The sequence below is a fragment of the Bubalus bubalis genome, chromosome 20 (assembly GCF_019923935.1).
Source record: "Bubalus bubalis isolate 160015118507 breed Murrah chromosome 20, NDDB_SH_1, whole genome shotgun sequence".
NCBI lineage: Eukaryota > Metazoa > Chordata > Mammalia > Artiodactyla > Bovidae > Bubalus > Bubalus bubalis.
This window is the reverse complement of record NC_059176.1, coordinates 27092197-27118617: the sequence shown is the minus strand read 5'-3', so window position 1 is coordinate 27118617 and position 26421 is coordinate 27092197. Positions and strand designations below refer to the sequence as shown.

The 26421-nt window shown below is 41.1% G+C and overlaps 1 protein-coding gene across 5 annotated transcripts in view; it reads left to right on the top strand.

The window, feature by feature from the left end:
• Positions 1-392: 392 nt before the first annotated feature.
• NPAS3 (neuronal PAS domain protein 3) overlaps positions 393-26421 on the top strand; it is a 964678-nt gene continuing 938649 nt past the window's right edge. For all 5 annotated transcript variants that reach the window (XM_025271190.3, XM_025271193.3, XM_044933430.2 and 2 more), the window contains exon 1: positions 393-694. In XM_025271190.3, coding sequence (XP_025126975.1) covers positions 537-694 — 158 coding nt within the window. In that variant the 5' untranslated portion in view covers positions 393-536. The remainder of the gene's footprint in view (positions 695-26421) is intronic.

Genomic DNA, 26421 nt, shown 5'->3' with positions numbered 1-26421 from the left:
GTGTGTGTGTCTGTGTGTCTGTGTGTGTTGAGGGGGCGGGAAAGAAAGGCACCCTCCGCTCGCAGCCCGTCATTCCCTCGCACCGGCCAAGTCCTCTCCAAGCCTCCCGGTGCATCCTTCCTCCGCCACCCCCTCCCCTTTTTCCCTCAGCTGGGCTCGCGCGGCGCAGCCGGAGCAGCCAGTGAGAGCAACATCCTGGAAAGAGGGGGGAGCACCACCGCCCCCCAAAAGGGAAAAAAAGGCCCCACCCTGACACGTTTTGCTGTTTCCAAGTCCCTCGCACACCCCCACCCCGCACCTCCTCCTCGCGCTTGCGGCACCCCCCCCCCCCCCCCAGCCCGCTGCGCGCACATCAAAGCGCCTCTCCGCCGCGCACAGTGGCCGCGGCTCACTAATGGGATTGCAGGCTGGTGCCTGGCTCCGCTGCTGCCGCCGCCGCTGCTCGCGCTGCTGCTGCTGCCGCCGCCCGAGCCTCAGCCCGAGCCCCCGCCAGCCCGAGCCCAGAGCCGCCGCGCCCGGGGGCCGAAGCCGCGGCGATGATCCGAATATTTCCGGATTTCAGCGTGCAGGTGACGGCCGCGGCGGCCGGCGGAGCGGCCGCGGGGGTGCCGGCCGGCGCGGGCATGGGGAGGGCCGGCGCCGCGGCCAACGGCACCCCGCAGAACGTCCAGGGCATCACCTCCTACCAGCAGCGGTGAGTAGTCCCGCCTGGGCTGGGATAGTGTCCCCCGCTCCGGGGTGCTGGGGTGGGACTCACTTTGCCTCTTGTTTTAGGCGTTACAACACACATGCACATCGCCAGGGCTCACTTTGCTTGCCCCTCGTTCTATAGATAAGACAGAAAAAAATAATCATTCACAATTCAGACTGAAAGGCACTTAGTGTACCGGCGAAGTCGAATCACCCTGTGCGTTCTGCATGGCCCCAGATCCAGAGTCTCAGCCCCGCGTAGCCAAGGAGTTACAGCGAAGTCTGAGACACAGCACAAGGTGCTTTTGCAAAGTTTTGGGATCCTCGTCCCCTTCAGCGGAATTTTCTCAATGCCTCTGCCGGGTGCGGACCCGAGCTGACGGACAGCCAGGGGGGCAGTTGATCACCTGAGGCTGATTGATCATTTGTTTCCAAACAGAATGGGAACGGTTTTCAGGAGAAGCTGTAGACTTGCAATTCTACATAATAGTGTTATCTTGTCACCTGTTACTACAGGGAAATAGAGCAAGAAATCCGAGTCTCCTTGGCGCTGTTAAGTATTCATTTTAAACGTATTATAATGCAAATGATAAGATTCAGAGATACAAGTTAGGAAGCAAATTTTACAAAGTTAGGTTAGGTAGTAAGAAGGAACTTTTCAAGTATTTCTTGTTTGCATTTCTTTCAAACATTTATAGATTTAAAAAAAAAAATTATGGGTGTGACATTGAAATAGGAAACATCATTTGATTCAATTAGGAAAGAAAGGGGGAAAATATTACCACCAGCACCACCAACAGCCCTAGAACCCTCAAGTTTTTCCTTAAGGACAACTTGCGATGTTTCAAGATTTTATCAAAAATGTAATCCACAAAAATGCGCTGAGAAAAACTAACAATGTAGTATGAAAGGTAAGCTTCCCATTTGTGGGATTCAGTTTTATAAGAGATGGGAGGAAAAAAAAAGAACACATGAAAGTGTGAAATTAAATATTTGTGTTTCCCAGATTGCACACGATTAAACATCTGAGAGATTTGCCAATGGCATTTAACTTAAAATATACACAATGCATAATTCAAATAAGAGCTCCTATTTTTACCTTGTATTTCAAACTTCATTGATTTGAGAACCTTTGATTTGAACCAACAGTGTTTAAACTGAAAAGGTTAAGATAATCTATCACTGCCATATTTTGTGCCTTCTAACCAATGGCTCAGCGACCAGAGCAGGTTTTGCATAACACACTGAATGTTTTCCAAGTTGATGCCCTGTATTGCATATATTCTGTAGAGGACTTCATTATATGCTCTGAGTATTGTCAGAAGTTTTAAAAAGAGAGTCTTAAAAATAAGTCAAAAAGAGACTATTCCTTGTTAAAGAGATTTTAAAATTTATTTTAGTCTTGTTTTAGTTCAGTGATTACAAGAACCTTTAATACAAAAGATCTGGGAATTTTTCAAACATAAAGGACCAGGAAAGAATTAGATTTTCCTTCTCATGATTCAGGTATAGATTTTTTTTTGTCACTTATAAAACATTTAAATGACAATAGAATACATCGGTCACTTTAGGAAGTGCAGGCAGTAGTCACAATAGTGTGGTCTCTGAAGTAGGGAGTCAAGGGTCAGAAATGTCAGAAGGCCTTTGGACGATTTCAGGGAACTCTGGGGAACTTCAAGTAACCCTTAAGATATGAACTGGGCCTAAGAAGTGGTCATGAATTTCCAGCTTTTATGTTTATTCTCTGAGTGTTGGTGTGTTACCATGAAGATCTTCCCAGGGCTAATTGCCCTGCCAGTCAGGAGCACCCAAGGGTAATCCTCCATGGTCCCCTACTCTGACCCTGAAAGTGCTGCCATGCTTCCACCTTCATCTTTGAATTGGGGCCACTTTATCAAGTCTCTGAATCCCACTGCAGTTCTAAAGATTAAAGCTTTGAAAAGAATCAACTCTAAACTTTAGCCTGTGGGATGTCCTGTTCCCTTCTCTTTTTTTATGTTCTCTCATGTTGACAGAAGAGAAGGTGCTAGCTGTGAAAAATGTAGCTCTCCATTTCATTACTCAGATATGACAACACCTGTTACTACTTTTAATTTTAGTTAATTTGGGGACAGGGGGACGAGTCATGTGGGAGGGCTAGAAGGTTATTGGCATGGTTTTAGTCACAAGTCCCCTGTCCTCTGGAATTTTATTGGGAATGTGGGCCACCTACTTGTTAGGCAGTAGGGTCTGTGAAGGGCAGACTTTAGTTTCCACCTCAAGACCTGGATATGTCTGTTATATATAGTAAATGGTAACATCATTTTACCAAAAAAAAAATGCATTAACTTCCTTCGGAGAGTTTGATGAGGAAGTGACAGGCATAAGGGGGTTTTCAAGCAAAGAGTCACCTGTTGGGAGAATACAAGCTTCTCTCATTTGTCATCTTTTGGTAGAAACGCCCTAAGCTGACTGTCTTGCAGCCAGAACTTCCAAGCAGGCAACTTTTCCCTCTGTCTTCCAGCCCATGTATATTTTGTACTTTACACTCTCCACTTCATTTTTCAATCACTCTCATCTTCTCCTACCTGTAGAGTGTACTTCAAAGAGAACTCAAACATCATCATGCAGATTAAACACGTCTGCCACGAAAAACACTTAGGTTTTCCAAGTTTCTGACTCTCAGCCCCACTATACTGAAATGGTAGCACTGAATGGGACCTCTTTGAGAGTCTGTTTTTTCTTAAGTTTAAAGTAAAATGCAAAGCCTCTCCTAGAATTGATGTTTTCCGTCTGGCTCTCATTTATTCAGAGTAGAAATGCTTTGGGAGTCCTTTCTACTTTCCTGGGTGACACATGACTGATTCAAGCCTCTGCCTAAAAAGCTGCCCACATCGTGCAGAGCGGTTTAGTGGAGAAAAATCTCTGACCAAGGGCCACCTAGGCAATAGGATTCCAGCACTGGCCCTGCACCTAGTGGCCCTTTCTCTAGGCCTCTCTGAGCTGTAAAATAAGGAGGCGGCTGGGCTGGATCCCGGAGGGCCCGAAGTCCGATCTGGTCCCAAGTGCCCAGTCGGGAGAAGCGTTTTATCTAACTGCGTTTAAACTCCTGGGGATTCACTTGTGAACCCCGGGGTCTGCAGACTTGATACGTGCGTGAATAATGCAGATTGCTCCGGGCTTGGAAATGCTGCTGAGAGAGCCCGAGCCACAAGGTAGCCTGTGCCGCCGCTCCGCCCGCCCAGAGGGGCTCTCCGGGCCTCTCCGCCCGCGCACCCCACCCGCTTGTCCCCGAAGGCGCGCCCGGGACGCCGCGTTGCCTTGCCCGCTGCCGTGGGCCTCCCAGTTCCTCTCTCTCTTGTTTCTTTCCTCCTGGCCGCGATACTCCAGAGAAGGGAAGTGTTCGAAACTGCAACTGAGTGGCGTTGTTGCGCCGGCAGCCGAGCTTCCCAGTCCCCCAACGAGAGAGAGAGGAGAGAGAGAGACACGGAGAGAGGGAGAGAGAGAGAGCGCGCGAGAAGGGGTGGGGGTGTGTGTCTGCGTGCGAGAGAGCGCTCTGGAGCAAAGCAGCTGGAAAATGCCCAGAAATACTTTCACAGCGGTCAAGCTGGGAACCCCCCGCGCTTCCTCCCCCGCTCCCCGCCCCTCCCGGCCTAGGGCCCCCCACCGCCCCCCGCCGGGAGGGTGTGTGCCCCACCTGCCACCCGGCCGGCTCAGGGTGGCGGCGGCGGGGGTGACGGTGGGGGGTGTGGCGGCGCGCGAGGGCGAGAACCCTGAGGCGGCGGCGGCGGGGCCCTGGGCCGGGCTGCCCGCCGGGCCGCGCGGCCGCCTTCCCCCCCGTGCCCCCCCGCGCCGCCGCTTCCCCCTCCTCCTCCGCCGCCGCCGCCGCCGGTCGCCTGTCTCCGCGCCGGGCATGTCTCGGGAGCCGGAGCGGCCCGGGCCGCGGGGGCTCTGCGACGCATGGACGGCGGCGGCGGCGCCCGGAGAGCAGGGGGAGGAGAAGGCGCAGGCGGCGGAGGAGGCGGCGACCTGCGGCGAGAGGCACCGGCGGCGCGAGGGGACGGCCGGCTGCCGGCGAGGCTCCGGCCCCTCTACTTTTCCGTAGCCTCCCCGCCTCAGCAGCACGGCCGCCGCCGCCGCCGCCGCCGCCACGGCCACGGCCACGGCCACGGCCGCCGCCCGCCCGGCCGCCGCTGAGCGCAGCGCACGCCCGCACTCACTCCCGCCACCCCACGCACACGCACACCCCCCGCCCTCCCCACGCCCCCCGCCCCGGGAGTGGGGAGAGAGGCAAAAAGTAAGAGAGGAAAAAAAATAGCAGGAAGATGGCGCCCACCAAGCCCAGCTTTCAGCAGGATCCTTCCAGGCGAGAACGGTAACACTTTTCTGTTTATTGAACCTGCCGCCGGGGCGGCCGCTCCCGCCGCCGCCGCCGCCGCCTCCGCCGAGGTGGCGGGCCCCGCTCCGCAGCCCGCTTCCTGGGCCGCGAGCCCGCGGGAACCCGGTCTGCGGGCAGGCGGCTCCGCGGTCCCCGCGCGCATTGTCCGCCCGCGGCGGCTGCGGCAGCGAGCGGGCTCTCCGGCGGCGGCGGCGGCGGCGGCGCCAGGCTCTCCGAGCGGTCGCACCTCCTCGGCTCGGCGAATGGAGTGACTCGTTGACAGAAAAAAAAAAAAAAGAAAAGAAAAAAAAGAAAAAGCAGAAAAAAGAAAGAAAAAAGAAAAAGAGAGAAACAAAAACGAAGGGGCTGCCGTGTGGCGGGGAGCAGCGGTGCGGGTGGGGGGGCCGGGGGATCCCCGGGGCCGCCGCAGGTCCCTTGGCAGCTGCTCTCTAGGAAGGAATGAGGCTGGGGAGGGGGAGGGCAGGCTGGCGAGCAGGGGAGGAGGAGGAGGAGGAGGAGGCCGGGGGCGGGGAGCGCGGAGCTCGCGCCAGGCCCGGACGGTGTCGCGGAGGGGCTTGTCTCCGCGCGGAGCCGCTAGGCCGGGCCGGGCGGAGAGAGGCGCGCGGCCGCCTCCCCGCCGCCCGGGCTGCCGCCCCCAGCCTCGTCAACTTGTGGGTCTCCTGCTTTTGCCCTCTGTTCTCCTCCACTGCCCTCCTATTCACTCTCTTCTTCCACACACCCCCCACCCCCTCACCCCCGAGGAAAAAAAGAAGAAAACCCTTCAGTCCCAATGAGCCAGCCAACAGCGAGATCCAAAATGTGCCAACAGTTGGAACATCTCTGTCCCGTTAGTTACTGTTTGCAGATCTGTGTTTTAAAAAGTTCCAGGGGAGAATTGCATATCCAGGCAGGGAGCTCAGCCGAGCATGTCTGTTTGAAGTTAGTTACACCGAAGCCAAAAGGGAAAGGGAGTTTGTCTTCACAATTTCCTTAACTGTCCTACGTGAGTGGCATTGTTAGATTTCAGAGTAACTAAGCACCCCTCCGCCCCACGTGGTTTTTCCCTCCTGCTGTCCACCCAGCCTACTTTGTTTGGACTCCTATTTGCTATTAATTGGCAGCGTTAATGACATTAATTGCATATAGCATATTGGTTTGAGCAAAGTGAATCTCTCTGTGTGTCTCAGAAGAGGAAATGCTCAGTGGGAAGTATGAAATGTTACCCATTGATTCCTGAGGAAAACAAATGCGGTTAGATGTGTTCACCCCCCGCCCCCGGCCCCCAACCAGCGATGTTTACTTTCCTCACGGGCTTAAGTGAACTTGAAAAGATGAGGGAAGCCCATAGTAGCAAGATTTAATTGTTTTGACATGGGCAGTTTTATTTTTGATACAACATAGCATTAACCTGTAGTTTCCATCGAGTTGTTAAGGAGATATTTAAACAAGCTATTCCCTTAGAAAGCTTCACTTACACTATTGCTTGTTTCCTTTATTCAGTAGGGACCGCAGAATTGTCAGGATTAAGGAAATAATTTCAAGTAGATACTTATATGACTCATTCTAAACTCTAGCTAATTTCTATATAAATCATGTACTTGGGAGTAAATCATACACAGCTCACCTTTTAAAGATGTTAAAGATGGTTAGCATTAACTACCTGACTACTCATAAAGCTAAAACGAACATTTAGGCTTAAGTGTTTTATGAGAATTCACATATTAAGTACTTTACTTTTGCAGGTAGAAAAATTGCTTTTCAGAGCATTTCTGCAAAGCTTTTAATAATTATTTCGAATTTAACATGGTGATGAATACTTTTCGAAGTCAAAAGTTTATAATTGATTTCCTCCCTTCTTTCCTTTTCTTTGCCTCCTTCTTCCCCAGTTCTCTGGTAGTAAATGTATTTACTGGGATGGCCCCAGTAATCTCTCCAGCAGAGGCCTATTTGTGTGCCATTTTGGGAATTTCTCTGAGATAGGAATCTTGAAGATAGAATTAATTTCTAGAGGAAACTTCATAGCCTGTGCATGAGCGCGTTCTTTATCACCTGTCTCCATTTGGCATTCGAAGAAGGTAAATCAAAGTACGCGATTTGTTATTCTGCTCCACTTGAGAGCTGAACTAAATAACACTTGGTCTGAAATTCTGATTGAAGTTGTAGGAGGATATACTGTATTTAATTTAATGCCCTTTAATAGCATCTTCTTGTTCAGCTCGGATGCTGTCATTTTAAAGGTTGGATCTGAGAAGGTTTAACCTGTAGGGAGAGGGAGGAGTACTGAGGAGGTAGGGGCAGAAGGAGCGATACAGAGGAAAGGAAGAAAGGAGTTATAAACTAATTGTTTCAAACAGTAATAACCACAAACTTGGCCCATTATCCAAACAGTTGTTTTGTGCCCCGAGGGTTCACTTTGTTATTAGGGTTTTAAATGCTCTTAACACTTTTAAGTGTAAACATTACACATGTTCCTTGATTTGGTTTTGTAATGAGAAATGGGAAATCAGAGGGTTGGTTCAGGAGTGGGTGTTTTTCATAGTTACTTGCTCAACTAAGTAGTCTTTGTGCCTGGAACTTGTTGGTTAGTAGTGTGATTTCTCTGTAACAGTTGAACAGAAATACGTTTACAAAAGATGGTTTTCTGTGGACATGCTTTAAGTGACCTCCTCCCATTTACTTAAAACATGGTTTCCAAATCATTGATTTCTTAAAGGCTTTTATGGACACTATCTCTATTGTTTTTCACATATACCAGTATCAAAACTCGTAGAGAAAAAAAAAAATATCTTTTGAATTGTCTTGTTGTTTAGTTATGACATATCTGACCTGAGTTTAATAATACAGTACAAAAGTCATTTCCTCCTAATAATGTTTACAGAGTAAATTTTGGGAAAAGAAGTTTTTTCTTGATAATGTCTTATGTTATTATTTAGTATTCCTTAAATTCCTCTGACTCATACACGCAGAAAGTGTCTCTTTGGAGCCTGAAAGAACAAGTTGAAAACCTTGTGTATTAAAACTCGTTTGATTAAAAACAAAACCAAACAACAACAAAAAAAACTCCAGTAGGCTGCAAATTATATAGTACTACCACAGAGTTTTTCCACTATGTGGATGTAAAACCAAGAAAATTAGAAGTGTCAAGCATGTGATACGCCCATGCTGGTTTGCAAAGCATATTCCAGTAGCACAGGGCTTTTGGTTTAAAAAGTAAAGGTGGTGGTGGAGACTTTTTTGGAGGCATTTCTTTCTACAATGTAAGCTTAAACACAGAGTGATAAATGATGATATGTGTTGTCTAACACTTGCTTATATATAAATAGCTCCACAAGATTGCTTAAATGATAATCGAAAATATGAAATAGGATGGCCTTCATATCACAAGGCCAAGGGTCTACAAATGGAAAAACTGAAATAATGAAATATTTCCAAGGCAACAGACTGTCAACAAGAACTGTAATGCATGGGCATATCACAGAACCACCGGAGAGGATATTAGATTGTATAGCTCAGGAGCCAGGAGTTATAAAGACCTTTATTATGTAGGACCCTCCCACATTACAGCATCCTTTCCTATTTCCAATTTCTGATTTATAAATTGAGAGACACATAGCTACTTCAAATCTGTAATATGCCTGTTACTAGATTTGATTTGTTATGAGCAAACTTGAATCCAACATTATTGGATGGTTTTGGTTAAAAAAAAGTTACATGAGGTTTTTTTTTTTTTTTTTTTTAAGCACCTAGTGGTATTATGAGTAAAGTTTTAGTCCCTGTGGTCTTTAAAAATATTCTTAAGAATACAACTTTTATATTTGACTGAAAGTTGTGGGAAATTAATATCTTGTTCAGCAATGAGTTGGTAAGAATTATATTGCAATTTAAATTTGATGTACAAATTGGAACAGCCTGGTATTTTTGGCAATATGAAGTTTGAATTTTCCCCCAAATTCTTCTACACAGTTGTTGCTCCTACCTGCAATAGATCTGTTTTATGGGAATGCCAGAATTTCCATAAACCTCTCAACTCTTTTGCTCCGGCCCAGATCTTAGTTTGGGATCTACTGGCATGTTAAAATTGCATCTGTCTGAAATGGGATCTGATGTCCAGGGTCCGCTGCTCTGTGGTGAGGTTTTCTATGACAGGGGGTTTCTATACTGTACATGCTTTTGTAAAGCAGTACTTTTTTTTTTTGAGGGGGGAAGATTTAGGCAGTGTAGCTTTTATTGAGTTATTTTTTAAGCTGTTGAGCTTTATATTTTGTAGGGTATTTGCAGGGGTTATGTCACAGAGATATCTAAATCACTTCTGATAATTTTTTTTCTAATAAATTTTCTTAAGTGCTTTACTATTAATAATGACCCTTAGATAGTCTATTTTTGTTTTCTTATTTTTCCTGCGATTCCAGTGATCCCCTTTCCTATGCAGAATGCCACTCACTAAATTTAAAGAAAATTAAACACACATGAGAGCAGAGCTGGCCCCTCCCCTGTTATGGTCACATGGCTACTTTTTCTGTATTATAGCATTCATCTCTTGAATTAATTTAAAAAAAAATTCTGCATGGCTCTTGGCTTAGAATTTAATTTCAAGTGTTTTATCAACATTTCCTAATTGCATACAACGGATAAGGCTGATACCTAGTGGAAGGATTAGGCTGTTAAAATTTTTAGTTGTTCACGTGATTAAATATTAATTTAAAAATTTAAATGCTTCCAAAGTTGTACACAATGGAATATGTAAAACTTTAAATATTGAAATCTGTGCTATGACTAGCTAAGAACTTCCCAAATTTATGGGAAAATTCAGTTATGTTTGTTTTGCATTTAATGATGTTAGTGTTTTTATAGTAAATAGTGCCTGTTTTCTTTCTTACTTCCCTCCTCCCCCCCACAATCAGGCAGTGTAATAAACCAACTGTAACTGAATAGTATTTTTACTGCACTGGGCCCCATTAGTGTCAATAGGATGTTTGCACTAATAAGTTCGATAGAACCTTACATAGAATAGTTTGCAGTGATATTAGTCAAAATGTAGTGCATAAGCAGGGCATGGCTTAGTGAGAGTAAAGTGACTGCTACTATAGCTGAAATTACTAGGGCACTGACAAGATTAAACAGCACTTGAAGTTGTCTGTATACATGTCAGAAGCATAATGTTTTGATGAATTAATTGGCATACTTGTGGTCTCGTGTACAAAATCGTGAGAGGCAAGGTGAAAATCACACATTGCCATTGTCCAAACTGCTCGTGGGCCTCGACTATAATTATTGATTGGTTTGTTCATTCAGCTTTATTTATTGAACCTCTGCAATGGACCGTCCTGACTTGTACCGGAGATAGTAGTGAATAATACACCCTGTAAGAGCAGTTGCTTTAGTTATAGACTTGTCCATATATTGGATATGTGGAATATTATCAAGGGCCAGAAAACACCCTTTTCTGGAAGAGTAGAAAGTAGAGAATTCATGGACCTGTAAAGAAGGCTCCTTATCTCCTTTGACTTCTGTTAGCTTAGTGTTCTGGGGAGACAGGTATTCTGCTTGTAAAATATTGTAACTAAGGACTGTAAAATAATTAGAGGTTCTTGGGGGAAAGAAAGAAAAGATGTTATATAATGTAAATGAACTAATAGCAAAAAAATTTAAAAGATCTTTGGGATTTTAAAATGAAAATGATCACATATGATAAAGATTTATTGGACATTAGTTGTTTCAAAGCCCTTTAAAACAAATATTAAATATTTCCTAGTAATTTTCTCATTGGCTTCCCCACTGCCTTACAAGGGAAGTGCTAATATCCCCATTTATGGATGAGAAAACAGAGGCATATTGTTCCCCAAGAAGGTGGTAGAGTAGAGATTGAAATCAGGTTTGTCTTTGTAGAAATGTAGTACCTTAACTGCAATGTGGAGGGGCCCTGCATTTTTCAAATTTTCTAGAGTCAGGGATTTCTGAGCCCATGCCAGAGAGCTCTTACGGCAGAAAGACTGCGTGTGCTGAGTAGTGAACTGGATCTCTGCTTCTGGGTCCTTCATCAGATGTTTGGAGAAGTTCAGAAATATGGTGTTTATAAAGTGAGAGGAAGAATCAATGAATTAGTCTCACTCTACCCATTAACATTCCGGTAGTTTTGTGGGCAAGCTCCACAGCTATTTGGGCTTCCCTTTTGGCTCAGCTGGTAAAGAGTCCGCCTGCCATGCAGGAGACCTGGGTTTGATCCCTGGGTTGGGAAGATCCCCTGTAGAAGGGAAAGGCTACCCACTCCAATATTCTGGCCTGGAGAATTCCATGGACTGTATAATCCATAGGATTGCAAAGAGTTGGACACGACTGAGCAACTTTCACTTCCTTCCTTCCTTTCTTCCACAGCTATCTATATTTCGGGGCAGACTTTTCAATGAATGATTTCTGAAGAATCAGTTTGCCATGTACATAGGCCTCTTTGGTCTTAGACTGTGAAGTATTCCTGGACCTTTTCCACTCCTGTTATTCTTGCCTCAGCGTGTGTCACAGTTTAAAGACTACAGCCGAGACTTTTATTTTGGGATAGTTTTGCCACTGAATGGGTAAAGCATAATACACTTTACTGCCTGTGTTTCTGTATATTCTTTAGAGATGTATAAGGGTTTGTGGAAGTTGGCCTGTTGCCAAATTACCTGGCATTAAAATAATGACAGCAAGCATTTATATAGTACTGTGTACCAGGTACTGTTCTAAGGGCTTTACATATATTAATTAACTCATTTAATTAAAAACATGTTAAAAATGGACCACAGTAAATACATAAGTGATAAGTTATCATTTAGCTCCCCCCACTCTCTTCCTGGATGTTCACACACTTGTGACATTCAAGAAAGGAAAAGTCTTGATAACATTTTAATTTCTCTAATGCAGGGTGGGGGGTGGGGAGGGAATCACAGGGGTTGGTCTGGTATGTAACATTTCTTTGATAAGAGCTATTCTTTGATAAAAGCTATACTTTTGGAAAGGGCTTCCCTAGTGGCTCAGTGGTAAAGAATCTGCCTGCCAATGCAGGAGACGCAGGTTCAATTCCTGGGTCAGGAATGTTCCCTGGAGAAGGAAATGGCAACACACTCCAGTATTCTTGCCTGAGAAATCCCATGGACAGAGGACCCTGGTGGGCTACAGGCCATGGGATCACAAAAGAATTGGACACAACTTAGTGACTGAAGATTATGAAACTTTGTAACATCTGACTTTAATCACTGCTCCTTGTAGAACATATGCTAGATTTGAGGTAGTAGACAAGCATACCACATTTATCTTCCTGTTTTTAGATGCAATACTGTCAACCAAATAGCTTCTTCAAAAAAAGAATAAAATGTAGGAATTTCAGGGCTTGAAAGGACTAGATAAGCAGTGCTTGAGTATTTGTGGTTGAAAGAGCTGAGTATTTTACTTGTGTAACTTAAACATTCACTTTCACGTTAAGAAAATTTCTTGTTTACGTAAAGGATAGGTTGACTTGTGAGATGTTGGCAAGGGCTCATTTAGAGAAATGTTTTGCTAAAATATTGAAGATCAAAAGCAACAGACAGTAGGAAGTATAAGTGAAAAATGGGCTGCAAAATTTAAAATAGCATTCAGGTCATCTTACAATAAATTATATCACCAACTCAATGAACATGAATTTGAGCAAACTCTTGGAGATAGTGAAGGACCAGAAAGCCTGGTGTGCTGTAGTCCATGGGATCACAGTCAGCTGCGACTTAGTGAATGAACAACAACATTATTTTATTATCATCAGTATGCCAATGCAGTATTAAAGGGCTCTGACTCTGGTACCGAGGTTGTCTATAACATTAAAACTTAAATATTTATCACATATTTTGGAAAGTAGTGCCACATAGCATTTTAAGAACACTTTATGGACCCACAGGTCATTTCAGTAATATCTTATTATCTGATAGACTGGGGCTTTTCTCATTTATAAGAGTAATACAAATAATTTTATTATAAAGAAAAGTTTAATGTTGGATTAAGGGTCATCTTTAATGAATATAGCTGAAATCAATCCCCTCCAGCAACTGTGAATTTTCTTTTCTGCTATTGTAACACTGCAGAAAAGGGCACTAGTTCTAAAAACTTGGTGCAGAAGAAGCACTTTACTCAGAAAGACTGCAGTGTTTTGGTAGGAGCAAGTGGAATGATTGAAACTGTTTTCAGAACCCCTCTCTCTGGTCCTTGAAAATGGAGGCATCAGTGAATAAGGATATTTTGGTAGCTAATATGTATTGTACTAATTGAAATTAGTATAAATAATTACACAATACACAAATAATTACACGAATTATACAAGTAATTTCTCAAAATCTGTTTCTTAAAAACATATCCATTCTATTAATATATATGAATGGGATGACATTTATTTATTGTAGATTTCACTATGTTTGTATACATGATTTATATATAAGCCATATATATATATGTGTGTGTGTGTGTATATATATTCTTTACAATGTAACATATATGACATATAAACCAGTATGCGAAGTTTGTGTATATCTACCTAAAATGGGAAAATGTTACAAAGATATCTTAAACATATTATAAATGTCTTACTTTAGATCAAGTTAAATTTAAATATATGCAGAGGATTTGTGACTTTTTGTTTTCCTAATGCTTTAAGGAAAAGTAGGCTCATCATTTATTTTTTTTTGCACATTTTTATTGTCCTGTGTAAATGTAATTTGTTAATCCTGTGAAATTTGTCATAGATAAATTTGCTTGGATTATCTTGTCACCACCGTATCTGCATTCTTTTGTTCATTGCTTATTCATAATTTAACAGTCTGGCAGTGAGCCTTTTTGGGATGCTCACAAAAGATATATGACCTCTACCAGCTGCTACTATAACCTGCAGAATGCACAGCAAGACATTAGAAACGTGAGGATTCCTCTACTGATTAAAGTGCTCTTCATTTAAACAGTCTGTTCATAAGAATCTCAGGAATCTCTTGCTACCAGCAGTTTTGATTTTTTTTCTTCCTAACAAAATTAGTTCTAACAATCGAATCTTCATTTGGTATGATTTTTTCCCATTATCCAAAGGAAGTTAATTCCTTAAGTACTGTTTCTTCTTTATAACGAAATACTTCAGTGTTGTATATTTGGGGGTATTAAAGGTATTCAGAAATGGTTTTATTGGACAAGAAAGAATGGAGTGGTGTAAATATCTCACATCCTAATCTTAGAAGAAATGGTTGGATTAATCCTACTTGAATCCAAGCACTTTATAGTTTCTACTGTAAATACCGCATATTATGTAGTATGTGGAAGATATTAAAAATAGAATGTAACTTGAAGTGTAACTGCATCTTTAGGTTTTCATTATTCTGAATTAGTTTAGCATATGAATTTGTTCTCATCCCCCTGCCCCCACCTCTCTCAAGAAATCAGCAGATCAGTTTATGAGTAATGGCTAGTTTTGCCTCTCTTCTGTGCAGGCATATGATTACGGTTCAAAATAATTCATTGCTAATCCATGCAGTATTGGTTCATCTCCATCACTCTGTTCTGTGATTAGAGCCTCAGGCCTGCTGCCTTGCTTTCCACCCTGATTTTCTTTAACTGCAACCCTTGTTTTAATATAGTTCTGTAGTCACTACTCTCCCATTCGCCCCTCTCCATTCCTCATATATATCGATTGCAGTAGATTAATATTTATTTGAAGCTATTTTTCAGACTTTGTGAAAAATGTATTCATTTCTCACTGTGAATCTTCATGTAAAGGGAGGAGGAGAGGGAAGATGTAGGATTCAGGTATGCAAGTCTTCTTATAGAATAAAGCTATTGCTTTTCCAGTCCTGATTCTTTGCTTTGGTCAATGTTGATCCTTTATATACAAAGCAGGAAGTTTCCTTTCCTTAAAAAAAAATTAGGCAGATGAAGCCACAGTGTTGACAGTTTCTCTCTACTTTGTAACAGTTCTAAAATGGCTTTCTGTATTTTCAAAGTACAGGCTGCAGTCAGTACAATCACCACAGTATACATTGATCAGCTTGCATTGAATATTTTCAGACAGGGACACAAAGCTATCATTTTCGTTAACATCAGATTTTGCCAATTTTACCAGAAGGTCATCTAACCGATTTTTAAAAGACTTTGTTTCAGATCTCAGTAGTCCTGTGTTCCTTTTAATAATTACTTTCGTCTCATTGTAGCCGTGTGTTTGAAAGTGTAGGTCAATGAGGATGATTGCATTCAGAATTTCATGATCTGTGTAGTGGAACAAATTGAAAGCAAAGCCTGTATCAATCACTGTGAAGGGAGGGTTAATTGTTACCGCTTCTCAAGCCTCTGGACAGATAAACCAGTAATGAAATACTTATTGCTCTGATATGTGAATGCTAAAGGATGAAACAATGGAAACAGGAGCAGTCTTCAGAGATAACCAAAGAGGCAAAGAAAAACGAATAAACTGGATGAAGGTACAGAACTGTGTACTGCAGTAACTCTCTTAAAAGTAATATTGTTTTTAGCCTCCTACCCATCTTTTTTCTGACAGGTTAGGGCAGAATCATATATCAGGTTGCTAAAGCCAAAGAAGAATATAAATGGAAAACTCTGTTTAAAAAAAATATAATCCTGTGCTTTACATGAAGTCTGTATATTTTATTAAAGTAATAGGTGAATCACTATATAAGGTTTCTCTTTTAAAAAATTAGTGATGTTACATATATTAAATATTTTACATGAGTAAATGGTGTAAATTCTGAAATATTTTAAAGGATTGTTTTATCTTTAAAGGGATTTTAGAGTTATTAGCCCATTGTAGACCAAAATATTGAGGAAATAGTGAAATGCATAAGGAAATAGTAAAATGAGAATTAGTGTTACAAAAAAATCATAAGATAAAAATAAATACATTTAACCATTTCTTCTATGTGAACTTAACATTTAAACATCTGGTAGTTACTTATATGTTGAAATGTATGCAAAAATATTTAGCCAAATTGAAGTCTTAGGCCCATGACAATCATCTCAACACAGTGGGTAGTTCTGAAAATTAATGAGAATGATAATACTGTAAAGACTGTTCCAGAGTTTGCCCAAATTCATTATCTAAGACTCTTGTTAAGAACATCTCAAAGAATTTTAACCAGGAAAATATATTAATGGTTCAAAAGCATTTCAAAACCTTGAATTATAAAAGTATAATGGAATTATATATGCAAGAGTTATAGTTAGCAACAGAGATAGCAGAAGGTATTATGAAGGCATATTATCCCATAACCTATACTGCTATAGGACATGGATTCATCCGTAGGGTTTAATCTCATACATTATTTTTGGTTTTTAGGACAAGAAATTGGGATCATTTAAAAAATAAAATAGAGGAATTCCTTGGTGGTCTAGTAGTTAGGACTCTCTGCTTTCACTGCCAATGGCCCAGGTTCAATCCCTGGTTGAGGAACTAAGATCCCACAAGCCACACAGCATGGCCACAAAAAAAAAAAAAAAGTAAAAATAAAAAGAGTTTCTTCCTACTAATACAGGGAAGCTTATAGGTATAATAAGTTAAGTATATCTTTTAGCAGTCACTTCTTATTTGATGCAAACAACTACTAACAAGATAGAACATTCTTAGCAAAAAAGAAAGAGCTGTGTCATACCTTTGTATATATCTTCAGAATGTTAAGACTTTCCAAAGGCCCTTTTCTGCGAGGTATTGATATGGCTGCATAGCAGCTTAAACAAATGACTTGGGACATAGCCCTTTTTATGACAGTAGCACCATCCTCTAGCCGATGTGATTTTGTGTATTGTAAAAGATAACTATGAAAGGAATTCTGTAACATCCCTAGATTAGGATATTTAAACTGCTATTCAGATATGCTAGGGTGCAAGTCAGTTAGAGTCCTGAAAGTCAAGCTGTACCAAGGAATGTCAGATTTTGTGTACAATAGAGGGCAGGCAAAAAGCAAGAAGTGTTCAATTCAGTTCAGTTCAATCACTCAGTCATGTCCGACTCTTTGTGACCCCATGGACTGCAGCATGGCAGGCTTCCCTGTCCATCACCAACTCCCAGAGCCTACTCAAACTCATGTCTATTGAGTCGGTGATGCCATCCAACCGTCTCATCCTCTGTTGTCCCCTTCTCCTCCCGCCTTCAATCTTTCCCAGCATCAGGGTCTTTTCAAATGAGTCAGTTCTTCACATCAGGTGGCCAAAGTATTGGAGCTTCAGCTTCAGCATCAGTCCTTCCAATGAATATTCAGGACTGATTTCCTTTAGGGTCAACTGATTGGATCTCCTTGCAGTGTAAGGGACTCTCAAGAGTCTTCTCTAACACCACGGTTCAAAGCCATCAATTCTTCAGTGTTCAGCTTTCTTTATAGTCCAACTCTCACATCCACACATGACTACTGGAAAACCATAGCTTTGACTTGACGGACCTTTGTTGGCTATGTAATGTCTCTGCTTTTTAATATGACAGGTTGGTCATAGCTTTTCTTCCAAAGAGTAAGCGTCTTTTAATTTCATGGCTGCAATCACCATCTGCAGTGATTTTTGAGCCCCCAAAATAAAGTCTCTCACTGTTTCCATTTTTTCCCCATCTATTTGCCATGAAGTGATGGGACCAGATGCCATGATCTTAGTTTTCTGCATGTTGAGTTTTAAACCAACTTTTTCACTCTCCTCTTTCACATTCATCAAGAGACTCTTTAGTTCTTCTTTACTTTCTGCCATACGGGTGGTGTCATCTACGTATCTGAGGTTATTGATATTTCCCCCAGCAATGCTGATTCCAGCTTGTGCTTCATCCAGCCTGGCATTTCACATGATGTACTCTGCATGTAAGGTAAAGAATAATCAGGGTGACAGTATACAGCTTTAACATACTCCTTTCCCAATTTGGAACCAGTCTGTTGTTCCATGTCCAGTTCTAATTGTTGCTTCTTGACCTACATACAGATTTTTCAGGAGGCAAGTAAGGTGGTCTGGTATTCATATCTCTTTCAGAATTTTCCACAGTTTGTTGTGATCTACACAGTCAAAGGCTTTGGTGTAGTCAATAAAGCAGGAGTAGATGTTTTTCTGGAATTCTCTTGCTTTTTCAATGATCCAGTGGATGGTGGCAATTTGATCTCTAGTTCCTCTGCCTTTTCTAAATCCAGCTTGAACATCTGGGAGTTCATGGTTCATGTACTGTTGAAGCCTGGCTTGGAGAATATTGAGCATTACTTTGCTAGTGTGTGAGATGAGTGCAATTGTTTGAACATTCTTTGGCATTGCCTTTCTTTGGGATTGGAATGAAAACTAACCTTTTCCAGTCCTGTGGCCACTGCTGAGTTTTCCAGATTTGCTGGCATATTGAGTGCAACACTTTCACAGCATCATCTTTTAGGATTTGCAATAACTCAACTAGAATTCCATCACCTCCTCTAGCTTTGTTTGTAGAGATGCTTCCTAAGGCCCACTTGATTTCACATTCTAGGATGTCTGGCTCTAGGTGAGGGATAATAAACATGTACTTAAGACAGGAGCCCATGGATATATCGAGATTGTCAGGGCAATACTTTATGAATTACTATTGGCTACTTGCTTGTTGAGTTCTAATAGAATAGCAGCTAATGGCGTAAGTCTTGGTCACTGGTATGTCTTTTGTTATCTTTGTAGGGATTTCTTTTTTACGTAGATCCTTTAATCATTTACAGCCTCAGTTTCTTCATTTGTATATTGAGTTGCTAACATTTCCTTCCTGCTATAAAATTATGTGACTACATGATTTGAATAACATGAATTTATGATACAAAATAATCAGTTGAAGTTATGTGAATTTTTATTCTGATGGTGTTAATATTTACATATATTCCTTATTTGTAAAACTATTAAATAAACTAAAGTTTTCAGATCAAATGTGATGCTTGTCAAGCAGGTTTCAATCAATAAAATATAGGATCAGATCAGATCAGATCAGTTGCTCAGTCATGTCCGACTCTTTGCGACCCCATGAATCATACCTAAGTATTTTTATTCTATGGAAACATCTTTTAAAGGAAACGCTTATTGCGGGAATGTCCAGAGGGGCATTGCAGAGGAAGCAGTAGGCTGTATTAAGTTATATTTTAAAGTGACATATTATGCACATGACTCAGTGTAATGCTGAAGGAAAACTCTGGAAGTGTTCAGTGATAAACACATTTGTTGGTTAAATTCAATCAAGACAGTAGAACAACTCTGGAAATATTTCAAAACCAGATGATATACCACAAAGAAAGAAGTTAATATAATATTTGATGGACAGGCCAGTGCTTAGGGGAATAACTAATCCCTGAAAAAGTTGTGTGTTCCTAAAACATTTATAAAAGAATAAATTTCTGTAGTGAGGTAACAGCAACAATTATTTATTTATTTTTAACCTTGTTTTTCAAAGGATCTTCCTTCTAATTCTTCTTCTTTACTTGTAAAGTTAAACTGGTTCAGTGTTTTTAGGGTATACAGTAAATCCTAAAGGAAATCAACCTGAATATTCATTGAAAGGACTGCTTCTGAAGCTGAAACTCCAATATTTTGGACACTTGATGCTAAGAGCCAACTGATTGGAAAAGGCCCTGATGCTGGGAGAGATTGAGGGCAAAAAGGAAAAGAGGGCGGCAGAGGATGAGATGATTGGATGGCATCACCAACTTAGTTCAGTTCAGTTGCTCATTCTTGTCCGACTCTGTGCTACCCCATGGACTGCAGCACTTCAGGCTTCCCTGTCCATCACCAACTCTTGGAGCTTACTCAAACGCATGTCCGTTGAATCGGGGATGCCATCCAACCATCTCATCCTCTGTTGTCCCCTTCTCCTTCCACCTTCAATCTTTCCCAGCATCAGGGTCTTTTCAAATGAGTCAGTTCTTCACATAAGGTGGCCAAAGTTTTGGAGTTTCAGCTTCAGCATCAGTCCTTCCAATGAATATTCAGGAATGATTTCCTTTAGGATGGACTGGTTGTATCTCCTTGCAGTCCAAGGGACTCTCAAGAGTCTTCTCTTAACACCACAGTTCAAAAGCACCAATTCTTTGGTGCTCAGCTTTCTTTATAGTCCAACTGTCACATTCATACATGACTACTGGAAAAACCATAGCTTTGACTAGATGGACCTTTGTCAGCAAAATAATGTCTCTACTTTTTAATATGCTGTTTAGGTTGGTCATAGCTTATCTTCCAAAGAGTAAGCGTCTTTTAATTTCATGGCTGCAATCACCATCTGCAGTGATTTTGGAGCCCCCCAAAATAAAGTCTCTCACTGTTTCCATTTTCTCCCCATCTATTTGCCATGAAGTGATGGGACTGGATGCCTTGATCTTAGTTTCCTGCATGTTGAGTTTTAAACCAACTTTTTCACTCTTTCGCTTTCATCAAGAGGCTCTTTAGTTCCTCTTCACATTCTACTATACGGGTGGTATCATCTGCACATAGGATTGAAATAGCTCAACTGGAATTCCATCACCTCCTCTAGCTTTGTTTGTAGTGATGCTTCCTAAGGCCCACTTGACTTCACATTCCAGGATGTCTGGCTCTAGGTCAGTGATCACACCGTCATGGTTATCTGGTCATGAAGATCTTTTTTGTATAGTTCTTCTGTGTATTCTTGCCATCTCTTCTTTATATCTTCTGTTTCTGTTAGGTCCATACCATTTCTGTCCTTTTTTGTGCCCATCTTTGCACAAAATGGTCCCTTGGTATCTCTAATTTTCTTGAAGAGATCTCTAGTCTTTCCCATTCTATTATTTTCCTCTGTTTATTTGCATTGATCACTGAGGAAGGCTTTCTTATCTCTCCTTTTTGTATCTCCAACTCAGTGGACATGAATTTCTTATCTCTCCTTGCTATTGCTATCACTAACTCAGTGGACGTGAATTTGAGCTAACTCCGGGAGATAGTGAAAGACAGGAAAGCCTGGCATGCTGCAGTCCATGGTACTGCAAAAAGTCGGACATGACTTAGTGACTGTATACACACACATACACACACATACACATACATACATACATACATACATAGGGTGTGTGTGCATGTTCAGTCTCTCGTTCCAACTCTGCAGCCCTGTGGACTGTAGCATGCCAGGGTCCTCTGTCCATGGAATTTTCCAGGCAAGTCATACTGTAGTGGGTTTCCATTTCCTTTTCTAGGGAATCTTCTTGACCCAGGGATCGAACTCATGTCTCCTGTATTGGCAGGTGGTTCTTTACCACTGTGCCACTTGGGAAACCTGTTCATAGGGTAGACAGATTTATTAATAAATATTTACGATTGGATAAGATTTCTTGCTCCTGATAGACTGACTTGAAAATTTTTTAAATTTAATATGTTACAAATATATATTTGTTTTGTTGTTGTTTTATTGTTTGGCCAGGCAGCATTTGGGATCTTAGTTTCCCAATGAGGGATCATTGGAAACATGGAGTCTTAATCCCTGGACCACCAGGGAAATCCCTGGATTAATGAGTTTTTAAATACATTTATCAGTCACTTATTTATTGTTTTCTTTGAACATTTCCAATTAATGTTATTAATAGATACCATAAGAAGATAACTTTTTAAAGATAATATAAATTAATATAGATTATCCAAACATGTATTCTATATATTATCTAGAGATTAAGAGTATTTTATCTCCTTAGGGTATTATGCTTGTCAGTGATAATTTAACACCACTGATCAAAATATTTTTCCTAAAAGCACTCTGTCCTTCAAGAGGTAATTTTCTATTTTTCTGCTATGTAAATACTTAAGAAAAAAGTATGGTATGGTGTAAACTGGACTTCTGTAACTCCAGTCTCTCCCTCTTTACTCATCAGAGACCTTTTCTCAAAGCTGATTTTAGCTAGGTATTGCTGCTGCTGCTAAGTCACTTCAGTCGTGTCCGATTCTGTGCGACCCCATAGACGGCAGCCCACCAGGCTCCCCCGTCCCTGGGATTCTCCAGGCAAGAACACTGGAGTGGGTTGCCATTTCCTTCTTCAATGCATGAAAGTGAAAAGTGAAAGTGAAGTCGCTCAGTCGTGTCTGACTCTTAGCGACCCCATGGACCGCAGCCTACTAGGCTCCTCCGTCCATGGGATTTTCCAGGCAAGAGTACTGGAGTGGGGTGCCATTGCCTTCTCCAGCTAGGTATTAGGAGATTCCTAATAGCTAGGTAAGGAAAACTGACTCATTGGAAAAGACTCTGATGCTGGGAAATACTGAAGGCAGGAGAAGAAGGGGACAGCAGAGGATGAGATGGTTGGATGGCATCACCAACTTGATGGACATGAGTTTGAGCAAGCTCCAGAAGTTGGTGATAAAGAAGTCTGGTATGCAGCAGTCCATGGGTTTGCAAAGAGTTGGACATGAATGAGCTGAACTGATGAGGAGACAATCTGATTGGAACAATTTATAGTTAGGAGTAAAGCTTATTTTCATTTTTTAAAAGGAAGCCATACTAATAAGCAAGTCTGTAATTGGTAGAACACAGAGAATCTTTCGTGTTCTTGCCTGTCTCTCCACACCACACATATTTACCCCTCTAAGAGTTATGTCGGTCAACACTTTGAAATATCTCTTCTGAAACTTTAACAGCATCTCATCATGACATTGTTTTAGAAATAATGTTAATTTTCTCACATTATTGAGTGTAAAAATGGAAATGTCATAAGCTGAGTTAAATGCACATGGTGTACACATTTTCCTTGCTAACCATCTTTTTTTCTTTTCTAGTTAAGTCTCTCACTATGGTATGAGCTAGTAAAAGAGAAGAGATTTAGAATTGGGTGGCAGGCTGTGACGCCAAGCTTGTAAGTGTCCACTTAGTGCTGAAATAGAATTTAAATGGGGAATTTATAGATGGCTATAGTGTTCTTTGTAGAAAGGAATCTGCAGCAGGTGTTTAGATTTGGGTTGAACCAAAGTATAACAGACTCAACAAGATCCATCCCATCCCCACTTCTTCTCAAGTTCATTTTACTAAGTCTTGCTCGAAGGGCAGATATTACTGTCTAGCTATATTTTGCTGTCATTCACTTGAAAGCAGATTTATTCTATACATGGTCACAAAAACTTTTGATAGACTCTGATTGAGTGTGACCTCTCCTAACTTAGGCAGGAATTTTTAACCCATGGTCCATCAGTGTTATACCAGTATGTGAATGGGCTTCAGGGGATCCAAGAATCTCCTGAAATGGCATATTCTTACATTTTCACCAGTTACTCAAGGGAGCATATTTATTCTGAAAATCTGTGTCAAGAATTTTGAAGAGTCTGATACTTTATCCTATGTGCAGGCTAGTAAGTTGGCCTGCTGCAGTTTAATGGATACTGGTAGAAGATGCAAGACCTTTGATTCAGAGATGAAGAAAGTTTAATACAGCATTAGCAATTGCCGGGGTATCAGCATGTAATTCTCTGAGCCCCAATTCCTATAGGATGATGCAAAGAGGACTAGATAATACCTGCACACACAATAGCTTGTGTTACAAGAACTCTGATCTTAGGGACTCTAAATCTTTTAGAGATGTGTTCTTTTTCCTCAGAGGGAGAAACACTAGCTCTATCTTCCAGGGCTGTTCTCTATACAAGCAAACTTCAGTGGACAGTTTGGAGCAAAGGATAGTTAGTACCTTGCCTGCAAGATGCTCAGAAACGCAAGAGATTCATGGAAACTTGTCTTTCAGTGATCTGAATCACTGTTATGGGGATTATTATAGATGAGAGGATCTAGAGCTGAAATAGTCCTATAGAGATTCTTGGAGCTTAATGAAAAATGAAGTCAGCTATTTGGACAGAAAGTGACCAAGGTTTCAAGTATGTAATCTTTCCAAAATTGTATATGATGCAGAATCTTAGTCTTAATCATGATTCAGTAGTGGACAGATCCTTATGATGTTAATGCTTTCACATTCTAATATATTACATCACGGCAGGTATCTGTCCTATTTTTAAGCTTTCTCTCTTCCTGATTTGTTCTATTTATCCATACATTTTAACTTCCCAAGAGTTCACTTTGTGCCTTTGCTTTATATTATTTAAGCTTTTCCCTCACTCAGTAAGATGTGTTTGGCAATATCTTCACTTTACAGGTAAGGTCACAGTTAGTAAGGATTTGAAACTAGACTCAAACCTGTTTGTGTTGAGTTAGTATAGAGTAGAAATGACATCCTGATACTAGCTTCCTTCTGTCTGTTTTAGATTTATTTTCTGTTTTCAATCTTTATTCTGGGGCTTTTCTATTAATGCTATTAATTCTATCCAATTAATGCTATAGGCCCCATCTTTTATATTGCCTTTAATACCTTCCATTGGCTTACAGGTATTGAGTCTTCTTGCATCCTCAAATTTTACTAAATCATAACCTTTCTTATCTTCTGATTTAATCATTAACTATCTCTATAAAGCTAATGATTACAATTGCAATATAAACAGATCATCAAAACTTGCTGATCACACCTAGCATTATGCTGAAGTATTACATTAAAGATTATTATGCAGAGATTATGATATTGTTTAGCAAGTTATGATATTGTTTAGCAAGTTACAGTCTACGGTTCTTTTTTCCACATAGTTTTTGTAACAATCACAAGTGAATAGATTTCCATTTTGTGAGTTATGGTGGCATGGCTTATAATGTATTCCTGTCTTTTGCATAGCATGGCACTTTTGAATATACCTTAATTTAATGATGTGTCACACTTGAAAGTCTTGGTTAAAATAACTTGTGCATGCATGTTCAGTTGCCAAGTCACATCCTGCTCTTTGCAACCCCATGGACTATAGCCTGCCAAGGTTCTCTGTTCGTGGGGTTTTCCAGACAATACTTGGAGTGGGTTGCCATTTCCTCCTCCAGGGAATCTTCCCAACCCAAGAATCAAATCTGTGTCTCCTGCATTGGCAGGTGAATTCTTTAACCACCTGCTGCTGCTGCTAAGTTGCTTCAGTCGTGTCCGACTCTGTGTGACCCCATAGACGGCAGCCCACCGGGCTCCCCCATCCCTGGGATTCTCCAGGCAAGAACACTGGAGTGGGTTGCCATTTCCTTCTCCAATGCATGAAAGTGAAAAGTGAAAGTGAAGTTGCTCAGTCGTGTCCAACTCTTAGTGACCCCATGGACTGCAGCCTATCAGGCTCCTCTGTCCATGAGCTTTTCCAGGCAAGAGTACTGGAGTGGGGTGCCATTGCCTTCTCCGTCTTTAACCACCAGTAAGCCCCAAATAACCTGTGGTTTATAGTCAAGTCAGATCCAACTATAAATTTGGTGTTTGCCTCCTGTCAATGCCCAATCACTTGGCACGTTGTTTTCCCCTTTTCTAGTCTTTTAGCCCAATTTTTATCCCAATAGGATTTACCGATACCATTCTAATATAGTTTAATGCAAATTCATTATCAGAACATGGCCTGATAGCTAATACACTCAGACCCAAATATCCTCTGTTGGGTGCATTCCCTAATTATTTTCTGCATGGGGATGTTTATATAAATGACAAACAAATATCTGTAGATGGTGCTGAAATATCAAACTGGAAAGTGCTCTTGAGGTGACAGTGGAACATAGAAATTGTCTATCAACAGATGGGTGAACAGATCATAGTTCATTAGTAGAATCTATCATTAAAATTCTACGTGTCCATATCCAGGGTAGAGGACTGTTAACCAAAGTAATGGATGATAAAGAAATGTTATAGTTCTTCTGTGCTTGTTTTTCTAGAGATTGTGACCTCTTCGGAAGGGAAGAAATTAGTCTCCTTCATTTTGCATGCCCAATGGTGAAATGCATTCTTGGAACAGAGTTCCACTTGGAACACTGAATGAAGGGATGAATGAATTCCAATTCTAATTATACTTATTTCATATTTATGTTTCATTAAAGAAATCCCCCATATCTGTTAGAAACATACAACCACCCTTTGCATACCATAATCATGGCCATTGATCTAAAAAAAGAAATTTTTAGAGAAAATTAAGTATTTTATAAATTATTTTTTACAAATGCTTAGAAATTTCTAGTATATTCTGGGTTTCAGAGCTGAATTCTTTACATTATTAAGAGTATACCCTTGTAATTCTACAGAGTATAGTCTTAGATTCAAGATGTGTCAGGACTCTCTATTAAGCAAGGAACCAAGAAAATCAGTTGGAACCAAATATACCATTGATAGTGTCTTTACTTCCAAATGATAGCACCAAATGGATGAAATCTGGAACAGTGGAATATTTCCAATTAGAATCATATTAGACCTATTTTATAGTCAATTATAGTTCCATAAAATTTGAATTTCATTAATTCTGTATTTCACAAAATTGTACCTATAATAATTTAAGTTGATTAGGCCAAAATGTAAAAAAATTTAATCATGTAAAATAGAAGAGATTACAAAGAGGCT